We start from the raw sequence: 25785 nt of genomic DNA, 5'->3' as shown, positions 1-25785 counted from the left end.
CCCTGAGCGACCTGTCCCCAGATGCTAAAGCGCCAGGTGCATTCTGATAGGAAGGAGCTTAGGATCCCCCCATCTCTCTGAGCCCTGATCCCGCAGGCCAAGAGCCAGACACAGGTTTTCGGCTGAAATTATCTTCTATACAGGGCCAGAAGCAAGCCTATTTTGAAAACACAGTAGGTGTCGTTTAAAAAAGGTTCTGATCCTTCCAAGTAAGGAAGCTGCAGCTGGTGTTTTGACAGTGTTCAGACTGTGGGTGTGGAAGCATTTTACAATGTCTATTTGTAAATGCTTTTCACTGTATTTATAGACTCTTACAACAATGCTAATGAATTTCAGTTCTGAAAAATACCAGAATTTCTGAAATTCTCCAAAGCACATGCTTGGAGTAGCTGACACCCAATGAGGCTGCAGCCCTGGATGGTCTCTGCTCTCCTCCAGTCTGCCCAACACATGGGTTCCATTTCAGCAAAAAGGATGTTACTAAATTCAACGAGAAAAGAAAAATCCAGTCCTTTTGGAATTTACTAGCTCCCGAGAAGGTTTATGTATGATGAGTTTCTATGCCCACAGCTGCTGAATAAAAGGAGAAAATAAAAGAAAGCAGGCATATCACCATATATCCGAAGATACCAGAACAAGGTTGCCCTTACTTCTTTATGATTTTTGAATCAAAACAATGCTCTTGTCTTGTATTTTTCTCAGCAGTTTTGGTTATGGACCCTTGAAACGCATGACTTGAACAGGGAACTGGCAGGGCAGTCTCCTTGCTCTACTGGACAGGGAGCCTAAATTGCAGACAACGGGCGGACTAGCTCAAGGACACCAGCAGGAATAGTTGGAACCTACAATCGCATGGAAAGAAGAGCAACAGCTACTGCCTACTGATTGCCTATCAGGGGCCAGGCACCAGGATAAGCGCCTTTTGTCCGTTATTCAATTGTCACATCCACCCCTTCGAGTATCTGCTCTGCATGGTGGACACGGAACCACGCTGCCGGAGCCCCCTTTGGTGAAGGGCTGGTTGCCCCTGCTGCTGGGGGCACCGTTGGCCTCTCCAGGGACCACCTCAGTTACAGAGAGCCTCCTCGGCCAAGGCAAATCCTTTCTAGGGCAGCCCACACTCGACACTATAAAAATCGTGGCCAGTTCAGCCCAACACAGGATAACTCAGACGGGCCATTTCAGCCCCTCCCTGTGGAGTCGGCCAAGGCTTTGGTGAGCCAGTGTCACACCCTGACTTCTCCCTCGGCCCAGCGCTGCTCCGTTCTCCCTTCCATGGGCACTAAACCCTGAAGCAGAGCTCGCATACGAAATGCTGCCTCGGGGCCTGCTTCCTGGAGAACCCCACCTGTGATGCCCTTTATTTTCATTATATAGGTCAGGAAACGGAGGCTCAGTGACATTAAGTCACTAGCTAACAAAAGGTCATTAAAGTAGTAGGACAGCAGTGTCTGGATTTGAACCTATTCACTTTGACTCCAGAGCCTACGCTCTTGACCGCTTCTCAAAACCGCTTCACTCAGTCTCCTGGTCATGGGGATGGTGAGTCACCGAGAATGCCGGGCAGCCTGTGTCATTGCAGCTCACTGCCAGTTGGGTAAATCACCTTTGCTCCCCAACTTAAAAAGTGCTCCTAATAAACAAAGATCACACACTCAACTGGCCCAGAGGTGCCCGCCCTGGCTGCTCAGACCCAAGACATGAGACGGGGCGTGTCCAGTCGGAACGGTGGAAGATGCGCCATGTGCATCCCTGGAGAACACGAGCTCAGCCAGTGGCATGGCCCGATTTAGCCCAAGTTGGGACAGTTAAGCCAAGACATGTGGCCCGGAAAATGTGTTGAAGTGCGTAGGAGGCCGAGGCAAGCAAATCAGCAAATAAACAAATGAACGGCAGCACTAATAGCAGCAACCGAATGCCACACCCAAGAGACCCAGGACCCTTTTGGAGGTGAGTGGGGCTGAAGGGGAAAAGAGGAAATCCATAGATCCCTACGGAACAAAAGATCCCGAGTCCAGGTGAGGACTCTTTCTAGCAGACCTCCTGCCCACTCTCGGAAGGATCTATTACCTTGATGTAAATGTTTGGGTTCTAACTGCCTAAAAATTGTTGCAGGGTGAAGAAAAAAAGCTGAGAAGGAAAGGAAAGGAGAGGAAACAGAAGTGGCCTGTCCTCATGCTCAGGAAACTGAGGAGCACCCTGCAAATCCTCTGTTTGGTTTCCAGCTTTCATCCCACTCGGGAGGTGTCAACACATTTGGACGATGGCAGATGTCAACGTGAAGATCCTAGGGAAATGATGCGAGCTACCCTGTCTTCTTTCTTGTTCCAATTCCACAGCCTTGTTTTCTTGCCCCTTCTAATGTGAAACTACCCCATCTGATTGTGTACCCCCCTTGTCCTGGTCCAACTGTGCATCAAGGAAGCAAGGCCAAAGGAAGTGACCGCTCCCTGCCTGCCTGCTTGTGACATCACACTTAGGCTCTGACTGCTAAAACTGGGTACGTGTTACCCAGCTCAAGCCCCTACTTTACTATAGACAAGGGTCTTCGTTCCAAGGACGGGAGTTACGTGCCCAGGGCCATGCAGCTAGTTAGTGGCAGAGCTGAAACCAGATGGAAGCTTCCTGACGTCCAGTCCGATCTTTGCCCACCACACTTGGGATGGCAATAATCAAAATTCGTATCCCCATGCACATGCTTTAGGCTTCCAGAGATTTTCTCCTCTCTCCAATAAGCAACTGTAAGAGGACTCCACCCATCTGTAAAGGTAGCAGATGTGAAGCTAGTCCTTCAGGGAGAGCTCTGCCCTGGGATGTCACTGCCCGGGGAGACAGAATCCTTCCATCGGGAAAGGACAAAACCGTAACAGCGGTAAGCCCAGTTTCCTTTGATCATCGGCGGGAGGGCAGGAGGAGGCTCCTTCCCCTTTCTGAGAAATAAGGATCCAAAGGCGCTGCTGATATCTGCGGAGTCCCTACATACCCACCTGGTGGCCAAAGATGTCCCAGGAATCACAGGCACTTTTGACTGAGAACTTCCTATTTAAATGTGGGACAGCCCAGGCAAGGCCAGGGGAGCAAGAAGCTGGAACTAGAGTGGTTTTCCTGGCAGCTCTCCCCTTGCACCGCGTCCTTGTTTGGATGAGCACAAACAAGGTTGGCTATTTATAGGTGGTGAAGACACAGTGGAAGGTAATGGGACATCGCCCACTCAATTCCCCTCCAAATTTCTGTTCTCTGTGCAGACTCTGCAGAGCCCATCCGGAGCACAAACCCACAACCCCCAAAAGGCAAAAGGAGGATGACCTTGCAGCCCTCATCTGCAAATCCACAGTTGGGCATCTCAGAGGGGCAAGGGGCTTTAAAGATGCCAAGAAGAGGGGGAACTCATCATCATGCAACTCAGAAGAGTTTGTGAGGTGCCACTTGAGGGAAGAGTGTTCAAAGAAATAGCCCAGGGAAAAAGCATTGTATGACCTAACCAGTACTGGGCCTGTGTGAGGTGTTCGGTCCCCCACTGGTCCCTTGCCTGATTTGGACCATCACTGGCAGGACAGTCAGTGTGCCTCAGTGCCCAGGGCGTCTGGGCGGGGGCTAAACCCTGTCACCACTGTTGGTTCTCATGGCAGGAAAAAAATTTCATTTTCGGGGTGGGTGGAAGGAAGAGAGAAGGGTATACATACAAATGAAATGAGGTCAGCAAAGAATGCGGACATCCCTACAGTGTGAAAGGTATTTTCCCCTGTGCCCTATGGGATTCCCCTGCTCCATAAATTAACTTTCCTCCCTCAGGCACGGCCTTCCCTGAGTGCTGACTTCTTCTGAATCTCTAGCTGCTTCTGGGGGAGGTTGCTCATGCTTCCACCCCCTAGAGACCTCCTGATGTGCTGTCTGAGAGTGTCCATGTTTCCTCCCTCCCTCAGGGCTCCAGCGCATGACCTGCTTGTCACCAGGTGGAAAGCCCTCTCCCACCAAGGTCACCCAGTGAGCATCTCAAGGGAGGAAAAGAAGCATGCATGGATTTGGTGAGGGCCTCTCAACGCCAGGCAGAGTCAGGGGCCTGAAGTGCAGCAGCTTGTTTAAATTTGCACACCTGGGCAAGGCAGGCCTCGCTCTACCATTGTGTAGAGGCAGAAACTGAGACTCAGGGAGGCGCACACCTTGCCCAAAGTCAGCAGGTAAGGACGTAGAGGTGTGGGGTATCGGCCCTAGTCTGCCTGGCTCCAGAGCAATGGGTGGGCAGGAGCCAAGTCTAGCCTGGTTACCACAGTTAACCACTACCTAGAAGAAGGCCTGGCCAGAAATATAGGTACTTGATGAATATCTGTAATGAATGGATGATAACCCCCCCCACACACACACTCTCTCTCTCTCTTCTCTCATCACTGAACCCATCTATAAGCCCCCATTTTTCATCTTTTCTCCATAGCCAAGTTTCTCACAAGCCAAGTCTACATAAGCTTGGCCACCCGCCCATTCTCTCTTCAATTCACGCCAACTCTGTCTCTTGCAACCAACCACTGTATAGAAACTCCTGGACTGGGAGCACTAGGACCAACACTAGGGACCAAAGCCCGTGGATGCCCTTCAGTCTCCAGGGTGCACACGATGGTGGCGTTCTCACAGCAGGGTCAGCTACCCGGCGGCAGCAGCAGCAGCGGGAGCTTGCTAGAAATGCAGGTTCTCAGGCCTTCACCCAGATCTAGTGAATTAGACATTTTGGGGAATAGCGATCTATGTAGCTTCCAGGTGATTCCAGCACACACTCAGGTGTGAGACCCACCCATTCTATAGTTGCTCCATATCCCTTTCATCTGGCTTCCATGACATCCTACACCATCTACCCTTTCTGAAGGCTCCTCGTTCTTCCTCCGCCCTATAAATAACGATTTTCCCCACTGTTGGCTCCACTCTCCTCTTCTTTCTCTATAATCTCCTGGAGGGACCATTCCCCGCTTGGAATTACCATCCATGAGCCAGTGACCCCCACCTCTGTAACTACCAGCCAAGATCTCTCTTCTAAATTCTCCAAAGACACGGCTGGGTCCTGATTTATGGAAAAGAAGGGAAACACTCCAACACCACGGGATGCCCCACTAGGACTCTTTGAAAAGGCATTTCGAATACTTGATTCATCCACACTCAAAATGATGGCCTAAGCGCCCAAGTGCACATTTTACCTCCCTGCTTAGGGAGAATTTGGATGTGCCAGCTACCTTTCTCTGCCTCCTTTTTGATTAATTGATTGATTGGTTTATACCTAGTAAGAGCAAAGAGGTCTTTGTAAATGCCTTCTTGTGGTAGGCATGGGGGCCACACCCCTTACAGAGCCATCGGGACTGGAAGCTTATTTCCTGTTCAGTTGTAATCCCAGGGGCTGGAGCAGCCGGGCTGCCTGTGTAAATCTAAAGAAAAATGAACTTCCGTGTGGGTAAATTGGTCTCAAGAGAGACATCTGCCCTTCCCTAAGCACCGAGTTGATGTTTGGCATATAAATGTTTACTTAATCTTTGCCTCAAGCTCAAATGTCTCAGAGCTCAGCTGCCTCTTACCTCCCCGTGTGTCTCTGAAATCCAGCCTCCATCTTCATTACAAGTAAAAACCTTGCAATTCCACTGTCCTCTCCCACTGGACCTGGCGTTTCAGTTTCTGTGGTGCAGCCTCCAGCTCTTCCCAGGAAAAGTACCTCGTGGGTTGACATTTAAAGCGAGAGCCATCTCTGGGTGGCTCAGGTCTGGGAAGTCACCAAGTCTCCTGCCCACAGCCTGGTGTCCAAGACCCAAATGCCCGCCTTCTCACTGAAATCCCTCCTCCGACACATGCCTCCACATCTGAAGTCAATGCACGGTGCCCTCCGGGATGCTTGAGCCATGATACCAACCCCCCCCCCCCAAATCCAGGACCTCCTCTCCGAATGGCCCACTACCACCCTGACTGTGGAATCCTTCTAATCACTGCCTGTCTTCAACTCCCAGAATACACTGACATTCATCTGGGAGGGCACTGGCTTCTAGAATATCAGCCTCGCCTCACTCTGGCTCTTGCCATCTTCCTGAGCCTATGACAGCCACGTGGGCAATCCATCCCCAAAGCCAGCCCCTCCTTCCCCTGGTCCCTTCAGTTCTTATGACCTTCGTTCATCCTCAGTCACCCAGATCCATGGCCCCTCTCTCTGTGGTTAAGTTCATCTTCAGACCTACTGCACCTCTGAAGTTGTGAGCACACACCTCCCCTTTCTGACCAACATCTCTTCTTCTGGCCATCGGCTTTTCCCACTCTATGCTCACTCACCCCACCTCCTCCTTATGCCTTTCAGCTTCACATCCTGCCCCTCCACCCCAGACCTCCTGTCTACCACTCAAGGCCCCTGGAGCACCAGCCCCCTCATCCTCCACCTCCCCCCCCGCCAGTCACCTGCCCCCTCTACTTTGAGAACGCATGTGGCTCCATGCTGTACGCGGGAGAGCAGACAACGGCCAAAACTCCCTTGCAACTCAGAACAAAGTTTCTGCTCCAGCTTCCCTGCTATTTGGGAAGAAAATGAAAAAAATATTACAAATTGGGGTATTTATGTTTGGGAGGATTAACAAACCTGTTCTAGCCTGCTTCTACCTCTTTCCCTGTTGGGTTTATTCTTTTGAAGGCACACACCTGCCCTGCCCCTCAGGTTTCTGGCTCGCTGCCTCCCACTGCTTATAATTACTGGAGCTCAGAGCAACCTGCTTCTCTCCAGCATTTCCTTGGATTTTTTTTTTCTTTTTTTCTTTTGGACCCTCTCCCAAGTTTCACAGAGGTTTCTGGAGCCATATTTATTACATCGATAATACACATTATTGGACGTATAACATCACATGTTCATGTGTATGTGTACACACACATGCAAAAAGGTTTAGGTATGTTCTGTCGATTGAAATATTTTTATGATCAAATATCAGAACAAGTGAGTAGGCTCTATACTTTTGAGCCTCCATTTTCTCAAGTGTGAAAATGTGGATAGACAGAATGTCTGTCGCACCACCACCACCTTGGATGCATGGTGGGCTGGACGAGACGAGCACTCTGGCTTCGCACACTGGGAAATAATAACGAAGGTATGGCCGAGGCGCAGGCCTTCAAATGAAGGAGGCACTTGGGGCCTAGTAGAATCTCCTATCATCATTCAATTTTTTTTTTTTTTTTAGAGAGAGAGAGGCAGGGGGAGGGGCAAAGGGAGAGGGAGAGAGATTATCTTAGCAGGCTCCACGCCCAGGGCAGAGCTTGAAGCAGGGCTCAATCTCAATGTGGGGCTCGATCCCACGACCCTAAGGTCATGACCTAAGTCGAAATCAAGAGTCGGACACTTAACCTACTGAACCACCCCGGCGTCCCCAGCATTCAATTTTTAAATCAACTCTGGTACTAAAATGTTTTTAAAACAGTCTTTTTTTTCCTGTTAAAATTCCATCTTAACTTACTTTCTGGAAATTGGAAGAATATTCTTACCAGTGGGTAAGTATGTTAATGGCATGCTTCCACTTGCTCAGACTGGACACAAAATTGTGCACGGGTGTCATTCTACTTCTCCCAGATGTGATTCCTGGAAACTGATCCGCAGCTGAGCCCCAGCATTAGTGAGATCCAGAACAGTGCCTTGCACACCGTGGCCCCTCAATACATTTCTGTTACGCGAATGTATCTAAAAATGACTCCCTTCTTCCTAAACTTATGTATTTCTTTATTCTACAAGATACTACTTCCTATTTAAATGGAAAGAAACCAATCTCTTCTGGAAGCCACATTTGGCAGCAAGTTTCTGGCTGGTGAGAACAAGCACAAGCCCAGACGCTCCAGCTAGAGTGGCAATGCCTAGTTCCCTATAAGTATGGCAAATAATGACTGTGTGTCCATGTGTTCAACTCTCTGTCCAGCCATCTGGTCAGGCCAATCCTAGAGATGATTTGGCTTCCTACAGTAGACAATACTTTCTCTCTGGAGGACCAACGACACAAAACTGTTTGAATGCTGTTAACATTCCTACCTCAACTAATTGGGCAGAACAAAACAAGTTCATAAACCAATATATGGGTTGGTTGTCCGATGTAACTGCTTAGCAAAAAATATGAAGTGCATGAGGTATTGAGAAATACTAAGCCTTTCTGTGATCTTCTTCAATTTTGTAATGTTGGAATCCATGGCACGCTAGGTGACGCAGAACATGAGACGCACATGCTACAGAACTTGTACAGGGCCTGGGAAGGACGATGGGAGAGGCAAAAGTGAACAAAATGTAAGCCCTGGCACCTCCCTCCCTTTGTAGGAACCATGGCATTCAACAAGTGTGTTAAATGAGCCACTACCATATGCTCAACCCTGTAAAGCATGTGGAGATGACAAAACACACTCTTGATCTGCTTTAAATCTGGTAAAGGAGTCCGGGGGTGTGAGCATCCCAAGTGGCACAGCATGGGGCCCCACACTAGGCTAAACATGGGGTGTCAGGCATTTGGAAGAGAGAGCAATCCTGAGAAATAAGGGAAGGCTTCCAGAAGCTGGGTGTGTTAAGTGGGCTCTGAATTCGGGGAGCATTAACAGGTGCATGAGAGGCAGCCAGGGAAGGGGAGGGCACTGTCAGAAGCTTGGGAGAATCGAGACCGGGGGTTCTTGCAGTGTGGACATGGGCCAGCAGCGTGGGGATTACAACCTGGGAGCCTGATGGAAATGTAAGTTCCCAGGTCCAACCCCAGACCTACCAAGTCAGCAACCATGGGGGTGGGGTCCAGCTATCTGTTTGAACATGGTCTCCAGGTGATTCTGACCCATGCTCGAATTTGAGAACCACCACGTTAGAGCAGGCACTGTTCTCCCTTCAACTGGCTGAGCAAGTGGCCAAAGGAGGTGCTGGCCCCCCAGATGCTCCCAGCCTTGCCCGGGTCTGTCACTTCCTAGGATTGTCAGGAAGAAAGTCAGGCACTCTCCTCCCTTGTCCCCTTTCAGCAAACCCAGTGCCCTGGGGGCTGGGCCACCACGGGGTGAGTGGAAGGCTACCCACATGAAGAACAGTTACATTTCCCACTGGCTTCTATGCACACAGCCCTCCTCACGCATCTTCCCCAGCGATCCATACCTCTAACGGACAAGTGGATGATGGGGGAGAGCTGGAGGCAGAGAAGAGCTAGGCAGAGGAGAGAAGCGACGGGGGCTTCTGTGAGTCCAGAAGGTCCCAGTTACACTTCACCTCCCCCTTGCATTCAGGTCCAACTGGGGCCTCACAAAGCCTGTACCTATCCCACAATGAGAGGGTTGAGAACAACCTTCGAAGGCAAAGAGGCCATTGGATTTGCACTTCTCTTCAGATCAGATTAGAACAACAGGAATATTCTGGAAATTGTTACTAACTTAAGGGAAACGGCTGTAGCCCCTGCAAGACTAACAGAATTTGGCAGAGCGTGCCTTCCTTTCCCCTTTTCAGGCACCACAAAGCGATGCGCAACCTCTGCTCTCCCGTCTCTCTGTGTGGTTCCCATTCTCTTCGGAGGCACTTAGGTTCACATAACGGTTTTCTTCTGGAGTGCTAGCTTCTGGGCCAACCATGCTACTGAGGCCTGGGCTGAGGTCACTAGGGCTGTCACGTGGCCCTGTCGTGTGCATGTGCACACAGCCTTCTACCTGTCAGCAGAATAGGGCACGACGTGTAGGGCCTGACCCGCTCAACAGTGGCCCTGGTCCCATTAGTCTCCCCACGGGCCATCACGTGGGGGCAGTTGTCTGGACCTTGGGAGATGCCCGCAGAACGACGCGGGCGAGCCAGCTGCCACTCCAATGGGCTGGCCCGCGCTGAGGTCACTGGCTGCGTATTCAGCTGGGCAGCCGGCCTCCCGCGCGTGGGCTGAGGTGCATCCACCACGGCCGGCGGGGATTCTGCCATGGCTCAACCACTCACAGGGCTACCTGGCCCTATATTTGGGCAAGGGTGGTGGTGGTGTTTTTATTAAGAGTGAATGAGTCATGCTACCACATAGATGAACCTTGGGGCCATCAGGGTAAGTGAAATCAGCAGTCATAAACAGACAAACGCTATATGGCTCCAGTTACATGAGGCATCTAGAGTGGTCAAGTTCACACACATAGAAAGTACAGTTGACCCTTGAACGACACCGGTTTCAACAGTGCGGGTTCACTTATACGTGGATTTTTTTCAGTGAATACAGGCCAGAACTGTAAATCTATTTTCTCTTCCTTATGATTTTCTTAATAATGTTTTCTTTTCTATAGCTGACTTTATTGTAAGAATACAGTCTATAATATATAGAACGTATGAACTGTGTTAATCGACTCTACATCGGTAAAGCTTCTGGTCAACAATAGGCTATTAGCAGTGAAGTTTTTGGGGAATCAAGAGTTGTACATGGATTTTCAACTGCACAGGGGTCAGCTCCCCTAACCCTGCGTGTTCAAAGGTCAGCTGTACACCGGTGGTTGGCAGGGCCTGGGGGAGGAGGGAGGGGACTTAGTGCTTAATGGGTATAGAATTTCAGTTTTGTAAGATGAAAAGAGGTCTACAGATGAATGCAGGTGGTTGCCCAACAATGCAGATGTATTGATGTCCCTGAACTGTACACTTACCAATGGTTATGGTGGTCAATTTTATGTTATGTGTATTTACCCCGATTTAAACATTGTTTCCTAAGAAGTAAAGGAGCCCCACATTGGGTATAGAGATTACTTAAAAATAAAATCTTAAAAAAATATAAGAATGACAATGAAACTAATGTTGATTTACAAGCATGGGGTTGTACACTTGGGAATTATCTTGTTCCATCCTTTTGGGTGCATTCCATTATCATCCTCAATTTATAGACAGAAAAAGTGAGGTGGAGAGGGGCAGTGACGTTCTGAGGCCCGCACACATATGAGGCAAGATGAGATGCAAACCAGGAAGCCTGCCTGACTCCAACATGAGGGCGCTGAAGCCCCACGTGACTCTCACCATGCAAACTTGGCTCAAAAGAACAAAAATCTGGTGAGTGACTGTGTGTTGACAGGTACGTGTGAAGACCTCCGGGCCAACAGCTTGCTCTGGTGTATGACACCAACACACATAATACACACGTGACAGTAGAAAGTTCTGGCAATTAACTCGTGGAGAGAACACAACACTTCTTTGCTCCATGGTGGGCAGCTCGGGTCTGGAAGCACAACGTCCAACCTGACTCCCCGTTCCTGACACGTGTGCCCCGCCAGTCAGTGAACAAATGTGAGTTGTGCCAGGCACACCTCAGAACTACTGCCTGAACAAAGCACGTCCCCTGCCTTTGAGGGTCTCATAGTTCGGAGACATGTACACTAAGACAGTATCTGCCATGCCGGGTCCTCGGTTCCACAAGAGGGCTGTGCAGTCCAGGGCCAAGGGAGCCTGGGGCTGGGGAAAGAGGCACCACACAGCAGGGAGAGGGTCAGGGCATGGAGCGCCCAGTGAGATGTGCACACCTGAGGCCAGGGGGACATCCAGGGGATGGGGGGGGTGTGATACCCGCATTTCCAGTGTGGGGGGCAGCTGGTGTGCCCTAAAGAAGTGCAGGGAAAATCCCTCCATGTGAGCAGAGCCTACATGCTGGATACCTGATCCCCATCTGCTCATTCTAAAACCCACACTGCGCCTCCCAGCCTCGCACCCACTTCTGCCCAAGCACAGGAGTAAGAACAGAAGCAGCCGGAGTCTTGAGACAGCTTTGCTAGAAGGTGGAAGGGCAGCTTTGTCCCCCCCTCCCTCAGCTGGCCGCACTCGAGGCCCCTCTCCTGTGTTGCCCGGCCAACCCTCACCCACCCCCAGTGGCAAGAGCAGAGCAGTACCTGGTGTGGGTCAGGGGACCCACTGGTCGTTCAGGCCTCCTGGGGGGCAACGCACCCGGTCTGCTGAGAGAATTGGTCTTGGGTGGCCGCGGCTTTTTGGGTGGTATGGCAGGAACGGAGGGCTTCTGTAAATCCAGTTTTGGCTCTCTCTCTGGTCTTTCTTTAAGTCATTGTTTAAAAAGCATAAAGAAGACAGAGAGATCTAGTGTAAGTGACAGTACTCAGGGGCAGATGGCTCGTTTCCTGTTTTAAAAAAAATCACTGATGCTACTTGCAAAGGTGAAGTTGGAGGGTGAGGAGCATTGTTTATTTTTTTAAATTTTTATTTATTTATGTATTTTTAGAGCCTTGTTTATTTTTTGTCAAGTTAGGAAAAACCCCTCCACAGCTGCAGTCCACCTTGGCCTTTGCCCGTGCTGGCCTGGAGGGCCCTTCTGGCCACTGCCCACCCTTGGTGAACTCCTGCTGACCCTTTCTCAGGCTCATCGTGATCCTACTCATCGGCTTGGCTGAATGGTGACCCAGTCACATTCCCTTCTCAACAGCCGAAACCACCCTCAGAGGCAGACTATCTTACTTCCTCACCTGAGCCCAGAACAGCAGCCCTTTATAAACGGGCTCCACTTGGCTACTTTCTGGGTGTGTGCATGCCTGGTGGAGCCTGCAGGCCGTCAGCCCCCCGGGGCAGAGCCCACATCTGGTCATCTCTCTAGATCCTACCTGGTGCCTGGCGCATAGCAGGTGCTCAGCAAATGGTTGATGAGTTTGGTCAAGGACCCACAGGACTGGGTGTGAGGAGGCAAGAGGCCTGATGTCTCTCAGGTCAGCCTGTGTAAAGGGCCATGAGCCAGTAAAAGGGGGGGGGCATTTCCAGGAACGAAGAACTAATTCTGGATTCTTTTTGTGCACAGTTAAACTAGGGTTTCACAGGTATTTGGTTTCTAAGGGCTTTTGGAGTCAGCTATTAGAATGAAGTTAAAGTCAGATCTAGTGGCCAACTGAGCAGTGGTGTGACTGACAGCTTCGTGTTTTCTGCCCCCAATTAGCCTTGCCCCACGTGTAGTGTAAAAAGCACGCATCCACATTCTTCTTTATAAAGATGGAACTTCAGAGAGCTGCCCACTGGAGGACAGGCAGGTTCCCTATGTTCACTTGTAAGCTGAAACTCTGAACACGTTTTGCTTGCAAACACACACTCATATTGTTCAGGTGCCCTGGCTGATTGGCAAAGCATTAAAAAGCCCACCAGTTGCCATACAGATGTCACTGTGCTCATCCCCGCACTTTAGTAGGGGAATCTGCTCCATCCAGGAATCCTGGGAACTCATTTACTGTCCACGGGGACCAGAGGAGGAAGGGCTTGGCTGAAATGCAAAGGAGGGGAGATTCCTCCTGCTGGGAGGGACTGGGGGGGCTCTCTGGCAGTGTGCAGAACAAATGGGAGGGGGGTTTGTGCCCACCTCACAGGGAGGCCAAGTCTCAGGGTGGGGCTGGCTCTCTTGGCTCCCGTTGCTTCTGACCAGGGTTTCTGCCTTCCAGACCCACTGTGGCACTGAACAAGGAACCATAGGAGTGGAAGGAACCAGAAGTGTGTGGCCACTTGGCCAGCCAACTAGGGCAGTTGCTCACATGTAAACCGAGTCCTTATGTTAGTCAGCAGGGAACAGAGCTGGAAGTGTCCTTATGACGGAGCCTGGCTGTCAGCCGGAAACTAGTCATGTGTCCTCCGTGTGGACAGGGGGCAGTGTTTGGTTATGTCACAGCACACATTCTCCTCAAAGGGCTGTTTGTGTCACACACACACACACACACACACACACACACTCTGTTCTTTCACTGCTCTGGGACACAGACCTGGCCTTTCAATGAGGTTCCACAACTCAAATGTTAAGTATTCACTGTGAGAGAAAAGAGATATAACTTCTTAAGAGCTGGCAATGTTGGTAAAACTTTTGGCAGGCTGATAAAAAATATTAAATTTCACAATAAAATTTCATGAGGCCACCCAGGAGCACCTCCAAATAATTACATGCATTAATTCTGCATTTCTCTTGTGACTTCCAAATAACTGCTTTTTAAAATGGGATTTGCTCTGCCTCCTGCTCATAACAATAACATAGCACTTTTCCCATAAAATGTGTGATCAATCAAATCTTAGACACCTAACAAAATGAGCCCTTCCACAGTGTGTAGATTTCTTTGGGCGACAGACTCAGAACAGTAGGAGTCAAACACATTTGTAAAGCTGACTGTGTGAGACAGGAGAAGCTACTTCCCTTCAGGTGATACTCCTGACCGTGGACATGTGTCTGTGACTTGGTAGCCAGAGTCAAAAGTCCAGCAGTGGCCGAGGATGATGGCTTTCATTTGTCCGGATGGGAATTTCTCTCAGTCACATCGACCCGAGAACAGTTAATAAGCGCCCTGGGGCACGAGGCATGGGAGAGGGCGGGATGGAAACTGTGGCGAATACATCCAGGCCCTCGGGAAACTTCCAGTCGGCACCCTGACTTCAGGATGCCCCTGGTGTAGGGAGGGCGGCAATGGCAGGAAGACCGGGATGGAAGAACCCCAATGTGTGAAGAGACCGGGCTCGTTGTTTTACATTTGGTGAGGAATTCTGGCCCAAAGAAGCACCACATAACCCTCTCTCCTATTTCCTTAGAAATGGGATATTTAAAAGCAACCAAAATAAAACCATAATCACCATATTCCCCCCAAAAACCAAACTCTGTGGGTAATCAGCCCTACGACCGCCGCTTTGTCTCCTGCTGCTCGATCAGTACCAGGGAAGACTTGATTTCATACCTTTCTCTTCTGTTCTGTTTGGAAGCGTTTCTGGTCTTTCAGGAGGTATCTTTTTAATTTCATGTTTTCTCTCAGTGGTACCTAAGGGGGAAAGGATAACAGTGATCAGAACATGTTTTCTCTATCCATTTATTAGACACACCAGCATTTTAAATATTTATCAGGTACAGCAAAGTCAATAGACTTTTCTCCCCCTAAGCTGAGCTCTGGTATTGCCTGGCAAATAGAAGCCGCTTAGAAACAGCAGAAGCCATTTCTGGCCTATGTCATTAAGTTTGCCTGCCTATACATCCTTAATTTACAAGAAATCCATTAATGTTTTCTGATATTTAAATCTGACTTCCTTAGACATCAAAACAGGAAATCACTGGGTGTGGGTGGAAAATATGTATAAACAAGTCAATCACCAAAATATACAAATAATGGGTCACTGGCTATTGCTCTACAAATAAGAAGAAATTTCACAGGGACCTGGAGTCTATGTTGTAGCAGTTTTAAAATATGGCCTCAAATTGTTTGCTACCCTTCCCATTAAGAGGGGAGGTCTATGTCCCCTGTCTGGAATGTGGGTAGGCTCGTGACTGCTTCAACCAGGGGCCAATATGGTACCATATAATTTCCAAGGCTGTGTCATAAAAGACTGCGTCACTTATGCTTTATTTTCTGGAATACTGAACCTCCATGTGAGAAGTCCAGAACCCTGAGGCCTCCTGAAGAGGCCATGTGTAGACACTCTGGCCTACGGCCCCCACTGAGCCAGCATTCTCAGCTGAGGTCCTAAATATCAAGGAGCAGAGAGACAAGATGTCCTGGCCAGGCCCTGTTCAAATTCCTGACCCCAGAAGCCGTGGGCATAAGAACATCCTTGTTTTCTGCCACCAGGTTTGGGTTGGTTTGTTATGCAGCAATAGTAACTAGAGCCTATTTTTAAGTGGAGGGATGTACAAAGAAGATCTGTGGTTCTCCCTCAGTCCAGTCAATCTACGCCTGAATCCCTCAAACATTACATATGACATTTCCCCAGATACACCCACATGGCCGTGTCGACTGCAGCTGCTCCCTCACCTGGGGTCTTCAGCAGTGCTCGTGGCCTCAGGTGCATAAGAACACTTGGAAAATAGCTAAAGCATAAAACCAATCACAAGTACTCCTCACACCTAGGGACTTGCTTGAGTGCTCGACGAATTCCTTACTGTCCATCCCTACGGATGGGTGCTTGGTACTAAAATCTCAATTTCAGGGGCGCCTGGGTGGCTCAGTCGGTTAAGCATCTGCCTTCGCTTCAGGTCATGATCCCAGGGTCCTGGGATCAAGCCCCGCATAGGGCTCCCTGCTTGGCAGGAAACCTGCTTCTCCCTCTCCCTCTGCCTGCCTTTCTGCCTACTTGTGCTCTCTATCTCTCTGTCAAATAAATAAATAAAATCTTTAAAAATAAAATAAAATCTCAATTTCATAGCATCAGAAGCCAAAGGAACTAAAAAAAAAAAAATCCACTGAACACACTTTACCAAAATCTCCTTAATGACTCACTACAAATTAAACACTGTATCTAATTTCTGTCAATTCCATATCTGTTTTTTTTTTTTTTTGTCAAATAATCAAACACGAGGAAAGCTGATGATAGGGAAAATACAAATATCTACCTCCCTGTCACAGAGCAATTCCCAGGATCATTCAGCAGGATAAATGAGCAGTAGGAATCTAGGAAAATTAAATGCCATCTTGCTCTGCCCCACAGAGATCCAGCATAACCTTTCATAAAATTGCTTTAAAAGGAAAAGAATTTGCCTAGCATGCTACAGTCTTGGCTTCTAATGATAACAAAGATGTTCCTTATCATCCCTAGTGATGCAGGAGGAACTGACAGATCCTACTACCATGAAGAATCCAATCCTAGTTACATTCTAGGCTTCTTGAGCCTTGGGCCACTCAGCTCATCTCCTTGGTCTGTAATCCATCACCAAGGCCTCCAGGAAAAGGGTTGTCAGAGAAAAGCAAAACAACAGCCAGCTTTAATTTCAGCACAACAAAATATTGATCCGGTGTGAACCACTAGGTGGCAAAATTAAACTGCTCAATGCAAACGACAATGGGGGCGGAGCAGGAGATGTAATTAACACATCATTTCGGGTCTTAATCTTCGTAATTCTCAACTATCCTAAAGGGAATGGGAAAGGAATTTGGGGTCAAGCTGATTTCCCCCTCAACTCGGTGGGCTAAAAAAAACCTTAAAAAAATCACTCCTTAATAAATTTGTGAATAAACCAATCCGGAAATTTATTCATACTTTAAATGTTATAGAAATATCACAGTTATTCATGTGCGGAACTAAAAATACCCCTACTCTTCTTCTGTTTTAGTTGTTAATTTGTTAAAATGCCACTTAACTAGTTATTCATGGAGGAATTTCTCCCCATAATTAGTTCTTAACAATTATAAAGAGGAGTCCTATGGGGAAATATGAATGATCATTTTTAGGTATGAGAACCCTGTGCGCAATGACTTACCAAATGTCCAACCACATCACATCTTCCTATATTATTCAACCTTAATGTCTGAACTACACAGAAAAAGTGAACTGGACTCTTTTTAAGATGAAAAAAGTATCACGAGGAAAAGTATTTATTGCTAGAATAACATTTTTTGTTGGGGGGTGTAAGTGAAGTAAGTACAAATTTTGGTTAACCACACATTCTTTTTTTTTTGGTTAAAAATTCAGCACCACTGTACATGCGTGGTGAGGCTGTGACCCGTGGGAAGCAATCCTCCCTAAGCTGACCCTTGAGATTAGGTGGGTGTGGGCAAAGCAGGACAATTAAGTTCTTCTTTCCTCAAAAGCAGTTGATCAGAAATACAAAAAATACAACAGAAAAAAAAAAAAAAAACTGGTTTACTCCAAAGCAAAGTGTTTCTGGTCATTCACCTGGGAGGCTAGAATTTTTCACTGTACCAGGGATACATTTTAATGATATGCTCAATTTTTAGGAAAAACAGCAGTATATTTAAAATCTGCCTGTTGAGACCAAGTGGTAACTTCCCAATTTGGTGATCCGTGGCATTTGAACCTAAGAACCCTGAGCCCTACCGAGGGTGCGGTAAATACACACAGAAGAACACACGTTGTGTCCAGGACGGAAGCACATTACCTGCCCCTTGCTTGATGACAGGAGCGGACGGAGGAGGCGGCTTCTTGGGTCTCTGAAAAATGAATCAAAATGATAACACATGAGATTGTTGGCAAGCCAACGAGATTGTTGGCCTGTCACACAAGGACCACAGACATTGTTTTCTAGATGTAGTTTGGACAGTCCAGAGGAGCTCTCCAAAAAATTGGGTAATTCTCTCTCCGGGGATGTCAGGTTTTGGCACCTTTAAGGCAACACTAAAATAAATTCAGTCTGCAAAACAAAACTCTGATGGACAAATGAAATACCATTTCCCCCTTTCTAAATTTGTAACAGCCTTCTGGAAAAGCACGGCTCAGCAAAAATGGCCTGAAACCAGCAAGCACAATGGTCCTCCTACACCGAAACCGCATTTGCAATTAAGATTTAATCTGCTGAATAACCAAGTGATTCAGGAGAGTCATTGGGACAGCTCGAAATCAGATCTGCTCTGGACGGGGGACCTTCAGCAAAAGCAGGCCAAGGGGATGCTGTGGCTGGGAGTCAGTGGGTTCTAAACCTTCAGCCCCTTCGGACCCCAAGGCCGGCAGGCCATTCGCGAGGCCCCCCACAGACCAGTTGTACCCTGAAAGTGGAATGGAGCATTTTTTTGCATGTTGGCTGTGGTCTGTTTTTCTCTCCCAGCCTGTCAGTCTGTGGGTGACGAGGCAGCTATGCAAGCGGTGGCATCCGTCCCTGAACCGGTTCCAGGGCCTCTCCTTGCTCACACAGGATTGACTGTAGGAGGAAGATGGTCAAGCTGCACTTGGCAAATGATTCAGGGGCCAAGAATCCAGCCAGGGCACAATTCTTGGCCACCGTACTTGGAGAGGGGAGCCAGAGGTGAGGAGAGAACCATCTCAACATCAAAATCATTCAGGAAAGATGGAAACAGGAGGATTTGAGAATCTGATCCATGTTGCTGCTGATGCTTCTCCTGACCCTCTCTGGGCATCACACACCAGGGACTTTTTAAACAGCTCCAGAGACTCTCTCCTGCACTCTGGAAATGAACCATTCTGACATTACCGCAAGGACCAGCCAAAGCACCCAGCAGTCCCCGGCCCCTACCCGCTGGGGCCCACCGGTGCCTCCTGAGAAAGTTCTTTATGGGTCTCATATTCTCCGGGTTTTACTTGAAATCATTTCCTCCTGTGCTCTAGTACTAGAACTTTCTCAGGAGGCATCACAGCATGTAGGCTCTGGATTCTGTGACATGTCACCTCTGCTCTTCAGTAGCTGGGTGACGTGGCCAAGTTACCTGGAATAAGTAGTGTAGTGTGGTGGCTGAGAGGTGGGGTTTCAGAGCCTGACTGATTACAAATGCTGGCTCTTTCAATTCTTAGCCGTGGACACTGGGCAAGTGAACTGACCCAGCTAAAGCTTCTCATCTGTAAAATGGCAGTGGTATTACCTCCCTCTTGAGAGGAGGTGGTTTCATACGCAGAGGGAGTCAGGAAGCACTGCCCCTCTTGAATCTTCATGACAAGCCTAGAAGTAGTGATCTTATTATGCCCCTTTTGCAGATGAAGTCATCGAGGCTTAAAGAGATGAAGCCATTTCCCCAAGTCACCAGGCTATTAAATAGGGTGGGGACTGGGAGCCCAGCCCCATGCTGTCTGGCCCACAGGTCTGCTCTTAACCACTGTGAAGGACCCGCCTTGCCAGAGAGCATCCGCAAGACAGCCCACCACACGGCCATACACCACACACGGCGTGTACGCAAGCACAGGGAACTGTGTCATGTGAAAGTGGGGGGGAAGAAAATACGGGTATCAGATTGTAGCTACAGTATGAGCTCGAATCAACTATGTTACAAAATATACAGAAAGAGAAAAAGACTGGAAAGGAATAAATTTATAGTGTGATACCTGACTAGTGTAGGATTATGGGCATGTGTGGGTGTGTGTGTTTCCTTCTTAATATGTTTCGGTACCGCCTATATGAGTACAGACCAACTTCATTATAAAGAAGAGAAAGAAAGATGCTCTAAGGACCACCTCCCCCTGCACAGAGGCGAACCACCGGCGAAAGGCCCTTTCCCGTCTGCCAGCCCCTTCCAGCTCTCCACTCCAACTTCTTCCTTTTTCTGCCTCCCTTCTCTGTCCTTGTATAAATTAGCTGGGACAGATGTGTGTTTACCTAATGAAGTTATTGTTGAAACTCTGCCAACTAACCTTCCTTTACCTCAGGATCAGAGTAACTTCTGATTCACAGACAGCACCCTGTGGCCTAGTTCTTCCTGGCCAAGCCCCAACGATGCCCACCCAGTGGATGTCTTGCTCACTTCCTGCTCGCTTGAAACATTTTATAACCAATTTCACATGAGCCTCCCCTGGCCGAGCCTGTTCCCCCAGCGACCTTGCCTCAAACCACAGGGCCCCAAATAAAAAAAAGACAATTACAAGTCATCATGTTTTCCAAGATTACTGTGCAAAGAAAAAAATCCCTCAGTGTTGTGTCAGATTTGGCATGGGGCAGACTGACAGAATGTGACCGGGCAGGGCAGAGGGGCACCGAGACAGAGGACGGGAAGTGTTAGGTTAAGAGACAGCGTGTGACAAGCGTGGTCATGGCAAGTGTGTGCTTGACTGGGGCAGAGGCAGGAAGCAGAGGTGTGAGGTGTCGTGAGGCGCCCCGGTGGCAGCGGAGGCAGGTGGGGGCAGCTCTGAAAGGAGGAAACACTCTGTGCTGTGTGTCTTGCACCCACCGGGCTCGATCAGCAGGGGCTGCGGGCCGGCTTTGCTTATGGGCAGAACGGGTTTACAGGTTGTCCTGGGTTCGTTTTTGTTGTTTTTTTTTTCCCTTCGACTGACTTCACTCTCTGATGCCCTCAAACTTAGCCTTCTGGCCTCCTTAGATGAGAAATGATGCCACATTTTCAAAGAAGAGGTCTTTGAAAGTAATTCTAAACAAAAACCAGGGCCAGGGTTCCGTGCAGCTCCAGACCGCCCCCCAAGTGATTAAGAGAAGATTGCACGGGGGCCTACAGGGATTTTCCTCTTTAAATGCAACAGGAAGGACGGGGCAGTGAGAACTGAGAAGGCAGGCTGGGAAAACCTGTAGCAAAACCTGACAGGAAAGACTTCAGCACAGGCATTCGTGATTCTTAAATCAAAAGACGCAAGCACGTCGCTTAGTCGGTTTTCCCCAAAATGTCCGACTGTGACCGGACCAAGGAAATAGCACGGAGGGGGTCTCCAGGTTACGCAGTAGCCCAACGCCTTCTCTGCCAAGTTGACCAGCATTAACTGGTGCCACAGGTGTGCAGTCAGAAACACCCTTTCAACTCAGGCGAGTTATTTTAAGTCATGAATTTTTAGAGGCACTTGTTCTATTTCTTCTCTTTATCCCTCCCTCCATAGTGGAAATGTAACACTCCAGATCCAAATTCAGATGGCTTCAGCCCGCTCGATTTGCAGATCGATGCTAGAAACAGAGGATGTTAGAGCTACGAGTGATCACAGGGTCCCCTCTATACTGAGGAGACTGAGGCCCAGAGGGGCTGGGTCAACCGCTGGGTGGTGGCCAAAGAGGGCCCAGAACTCCCATCCCTCAATGTCCATCCAGACTGTGGCAAATCATGAAGAGCCAACATGAAAATGTTCCTAACAACATCAATGAGCCAACATTTCTGATTTCTAGGAGAGCAGAATGCGTCCCTCAGGCTTCCCATATGCAGGGTGTACACGCCAGTGTGCGCCTGCGTGTGCATCTGCCTGTGTCGAGTCGTTGGCTTGGACACAGAAGCAAACACCATCCTTCAAAGGATACGTTAACTAGATCTGATCTCTTACCATTATTACCAGGAAGGAAATAGATCTGAATGTTCTGGAGTGAAGACAGCAGGAAGGCAAGTCTTACTTCCTGCTGATGGATTTCAGAGCTGACTCTGCCCTTTGTTTGGCAAGCCCGGCCAGTCCCAGGCAAAGAGCTCATCAGCTGGCTCAACTGGCCTCACTAGCAGGAAGTTTGATTTGCCACTTGGCCTCTTGCCTTCAGAGCTCTGGCCCCACACATGTGGTTTGCTGAGAATAACCAGAGGAGCGTACTCCTGATGGCTGGGTACACTTGAGGGGGGCGCTTTGTTAGAGGAATATGGTAAGGTTCTGGAAGCAAATCTTAGCTTGATTTTCAGCCTTGGGAAGCCCTCCTCCAGGCATCCAGCTAAGTTCTCTAGAGGTGTCTGTGTGAGGCTAGAGAGGGGACAAAAATGGACAGTTCCTAACCAGGGCACCTCTCATGGATCTAGAAACACACGAAGGCCTCCACTCTGCCCTTTGCTTCCCTGTCCCTGGTGGATTGGCAACACCTTTGAAGAGTGCAGCTGGGGCTACGCTCCGGGTGATTACAGCACCTGTAAGGGCCCCTCTGCGCCCTACAGCGTCCCTAGCACAGGAGGTCCCCGGGGGCCACCACAAAAACCTGATCTCAGCAGGGTCTCTCTTGAGTTTCCTCTCCTTAACCTTTGGCCTGGTGGCCTGCATCCCTGGGCCCATCCAGACTGCTAGCCTATTGGGGAATCACACAGGTTTCGGTATTTGGCTTCTCCCCAAGATGCTCTCACACTTTACCCCCTTGTCTCATGCCCCTGCTCCCTCCGCCCACTGTAAAGTGATGCCTCGACTCCATGCCCAGACCTCACTTCTAGATAGAAAAACCCGAGCTCCCCCATGTCCAGCTTGTCCCTACCCCCCCCCACCTTCTTCTTTCATGCTAGTGCAGGAGAGAGCAGTAAGTAGGAGGGGAGGGACTGAAGGAAGGGAAGGTACACCTGGTCACCAAACGACCAAAGGACAGGCGAGTCCTGAGAGCCAACCGTGTATCAAGCATGCTGCTATGGGCTGCGTGTCTGTGCACTGAATGGACCCAAAAGTCCTATGGTGAAACCTAATCCCCAATGTGGTGGTGTGCTGAGGTGTTGCCTTTGGGGGGTGACTGGGTCACGAGGGTGGCACCCTCATAGATGAGATTAGTGCCCTTAGAGAAGAGACCCCAGAGAGCTACCCTATGTCTTCTGCCGAGTGAGGGCACGGCCATCTATGAACCAGGAAGCGGACCTTCACTAGACAGATGCCACATCTGCTGGCACCTTGATCTTGGACTTCCCAGCGTCCGGATTATGAGAAATAAAGTCCTGTTGTTTATAAACCACCCAGTCTATGGTATTCTGTTACAGCAGCCTGAACTAAGACACACACTTTAGGGCCCCATGAAGGAGAAGCTTGGGACACGGGCTCTGCCTTCAAAGAGATGACAGTTTGGACGGAGTGATGACAGAGAAGCACTTCAGGCAAGGGTACAACTGAGTGAGGTGCTCAGCTGAGAGAGTACGGGCTGTAAGTACCAGCAGAGAAGGGAGAAGGAGGCCATCCAGGCTACTTCAGGGAAGCTCAGTTAGGGCTCTGCCATTAGGTCATGCTTGGGTGACATTAGTGCCTTGACGGTCCCCATCTCTGCAGAAAACCACATGTACAGACAAGGTTGGAGGTGAATTTTTTTTTTCACAGTGCTGCTTATTAGAAGCACCTATTTATTTCTCTTTGGAAGACTATTTTTGGGGGAACTAATTCATTGGACATCTTTAGAAACTAGAAGTATTGGTTCTCAAAAGGCTGAAGGACATGACTAGGAACAACGAAAATTTGGGTTGAGTCGGTTTTATAAACTGGGTTGTCAGACGATGGGGGCTAAGGTAAGGGACCTCCTAGGAACGCGGTAAACAGAATGTAGTCACAGTTACACCGGCATGATCCCCCTCCAGCAGACTAGCCCTTGTGGGAGTCAAGCGAGTCTTCCTTTCCTGTAAAAGTTTGGACCCTACTGAACTGCTGAGTGATCTTAAGGTTGGCGCTCGACCATAACTGAGAGTGTGGAAAACGTACTTGATTGCACCACAGCGTGTCTGGAGATCGACAGTGAACAAGAAGGGTCCACTCAGCTGTGAACCCCGAGAGCCGTGGAGAGGGTTGCTGAGGCCGAAGGTGCGGTGCGCTCGCGAGCAGCCTCCGGGATTGGCGGAGTTCAGCGCACAGCTCCCGGGTGCGCGCCCTTCCCTCTGGTGCACCTGCAAGGGCCTGCGCGAGAGGCGCCAGCTCCCGCAGAAAGCACCCAACGAACGCGGTTTCCTGGAGAAGCTGGAGCGAGCGCCCTGGGCAGGCAGACCCGCGTGCTCCAGGCTGGCTGACACTTCAGTTCTCGTTGCAATCAGTAAGCTGGCAGCCTGCTCGCCGGGTCAGGCTCTGTGAGCTGGCAAACGGGAGCCGGCATCGCAGCCACAGGCACCTTTAGAAATCTTTGAGGGAAGGTTTCCGTGCCCCTGAGCGGCGGACCCTCCGCTGCAGAACATTCGCTATGGGAACCTTCGCAACACCCTGGTTCTTGACACGGTAGACAAACTCAGAAGGGTCCTCCGTGTCGATGGACATGAGAACAATAACATCGTCTTCGGGCGATTTGAACAGTTTCTCTTCAAGACTCTAGAGCCTGCGACTTTTTCTTAAAAAGCAATCCTTCAGGAACATTATCGTTCAGAATATCTATTCTTTTTTTTTTCAATGACACTGGGAAGTTTTCTGCTGTTCTTGAGAGCTCAAGTTCCCCATTTTCCTTCAATAATGATGGCAGAGCACGTGCATTGCTTCACTAGAGCTCTCGGAATATTTAATCTTTCCATTTTGATATTCAGTTTTACTGTCAAGTCTCAAAATAAACAGACAACCATTGAATCTACGTTCTCTCATAAATAGCTTACATAATTGCTCTAAAATATGCACCAAGAGATCAAGGGGTGCTCTCCCCACCAGGGAACATCTTGAGAGAAAGCCCCAGAGCGTTTGTCACCTAGTGAGAGAGAATCTGCTGAGGACTCTCTGAAAGAAAGCCCTCCAGGAAATTCCAAAAGGCTCCGTGGTAACCACCTGAGTCCGTACCGAGCCACCGCAGAAAAGAGCCGGCCTCGTCAGAATGCTTTGGTGATGCCTACTGATTCGAGAGGTCTGCTGCTGAATAAATGCTGTTTGCTGCTGTCTACCCCAATCATCCCAGACCGTCCTCCTTTCTGGGTGAATGGCTGCAGCCTCAGCCACTGGCAAGACAAGATGACATGTGCTGAAACTGGTGGCAGAATAATGTTTCAGGCTCTGTCATTCACACAGTGCATTTGTGTTAATGATTCTAATCATCTTCACACAGCCAGCTCAGCAAACAACAGCCCTGGCTCCTGTCACACTGTCACCAGCTCACCAACACTCTGCATGCAGCGATAAAGGCTGGTAGAGCAGCCGATGCAAAGCTGGGTGGCTGGTTTTGTGGGCCAGAAGGGATGAAAAGGATGTAATACTTTAAATTCTCTGAAAGCTGAATGTCGCATTATACAATCATTTCTCAGCTGTAGGTATTACTTTGTCTGACAGGTTTGACTGTTGTTTCCCCCTGCCGTTTTCTTATTCTTAGGGACAAGGTTAAAAGACCTATCCAAGAGATGGTGGCTGCTTGTCTGAGGTTGGAGAGAGGCCCACGGGGCCCCAAAGAGCGTGCATGCCTCAATGAGCAAGCTGAGTCCACTCCTCACTGACAACTTCACTCTCTCGGTGGAAGTCTTCCCTTAATACCTTATGTAACAGAGCAGAGCTCCTAGAAGAGTATGCCATGGAATCTCTCTCACCTGGTATATTTATCGCCCCACTAAAATGTGACTGGGAACTAGAAAGCAAGGTGCCACAATGTAGGCAACCACAGACGTGGCCCATTTGTTAAAAGAATTATCCAGATTTTAGCTTAGCCTTCAAAATCATACTACCTCCCTCAGAACAGGGAAGGTGGCAAATGGCCAGCAGGCCAGCATGCTGGCTAAGATTCCTTGGCCACAGGGAGAGGAGTCACCAGGAAGGTCTTCCCAGTGCTTCAGGACGTGAACACCTTTTACCAGGCTTGCAAAGATCGGCGAGAAGGGTCAAACAGGCAGTCTGGACGGCCCTCTCCC

General features: G+C 49.2%; 1 protein-coding gene across 10 annotated transcripts in view; it reads right to left on the bottom strand.

Annotated features, from left to right (window-relative positions):
- The window catches only part of SH3KBP1 (SH3 domain containing kinase binding protein 1), a 328530-nt gene that overhangs the window by 36799 nt on the left and 265946 nt on the right, over positions 1-25785 (bottom strand). For all 10 annotated transcript variants that reach the window (XM_078064415.1, XM_078064418.1, XM_078064411.1 and 7 more), the window contains 3 exons: positions 17784-17835; positions 14638-14718; positions 11830-11989 (listed from right to left, as the gene is read on the bottom strand). In XM_078064415.1, coding sequence (XP_077920541.1) covers positions 11830-11989; positions 14638-14718; positions 17784-17835 — 293 coding nt within the window. The remainder of the gene's footprint in view (positions 1-11829; positions 11990-14637; positions 14719-17783; positions 17836-25785) is intronic.

The sequence above is a fragment of the Halichoerus grypus genome, chromosome X, assembly GCF_964656455.1.
Source record: "Halichoerus grypus chromosome X, mHalGry1.hap1.1, whole genome shotgun sequence".
NCBI lineage: Eukaryota > Metazoa > Chordata > Mammalia > Carnivora > Phocidae > Halichoerus > Halichoerus grypus.
The sequence above is the reverse complement of the archived record's forward strand: the minus strand, read 5'-3'. Positions and strand labels throughout refer to the sequence as shown.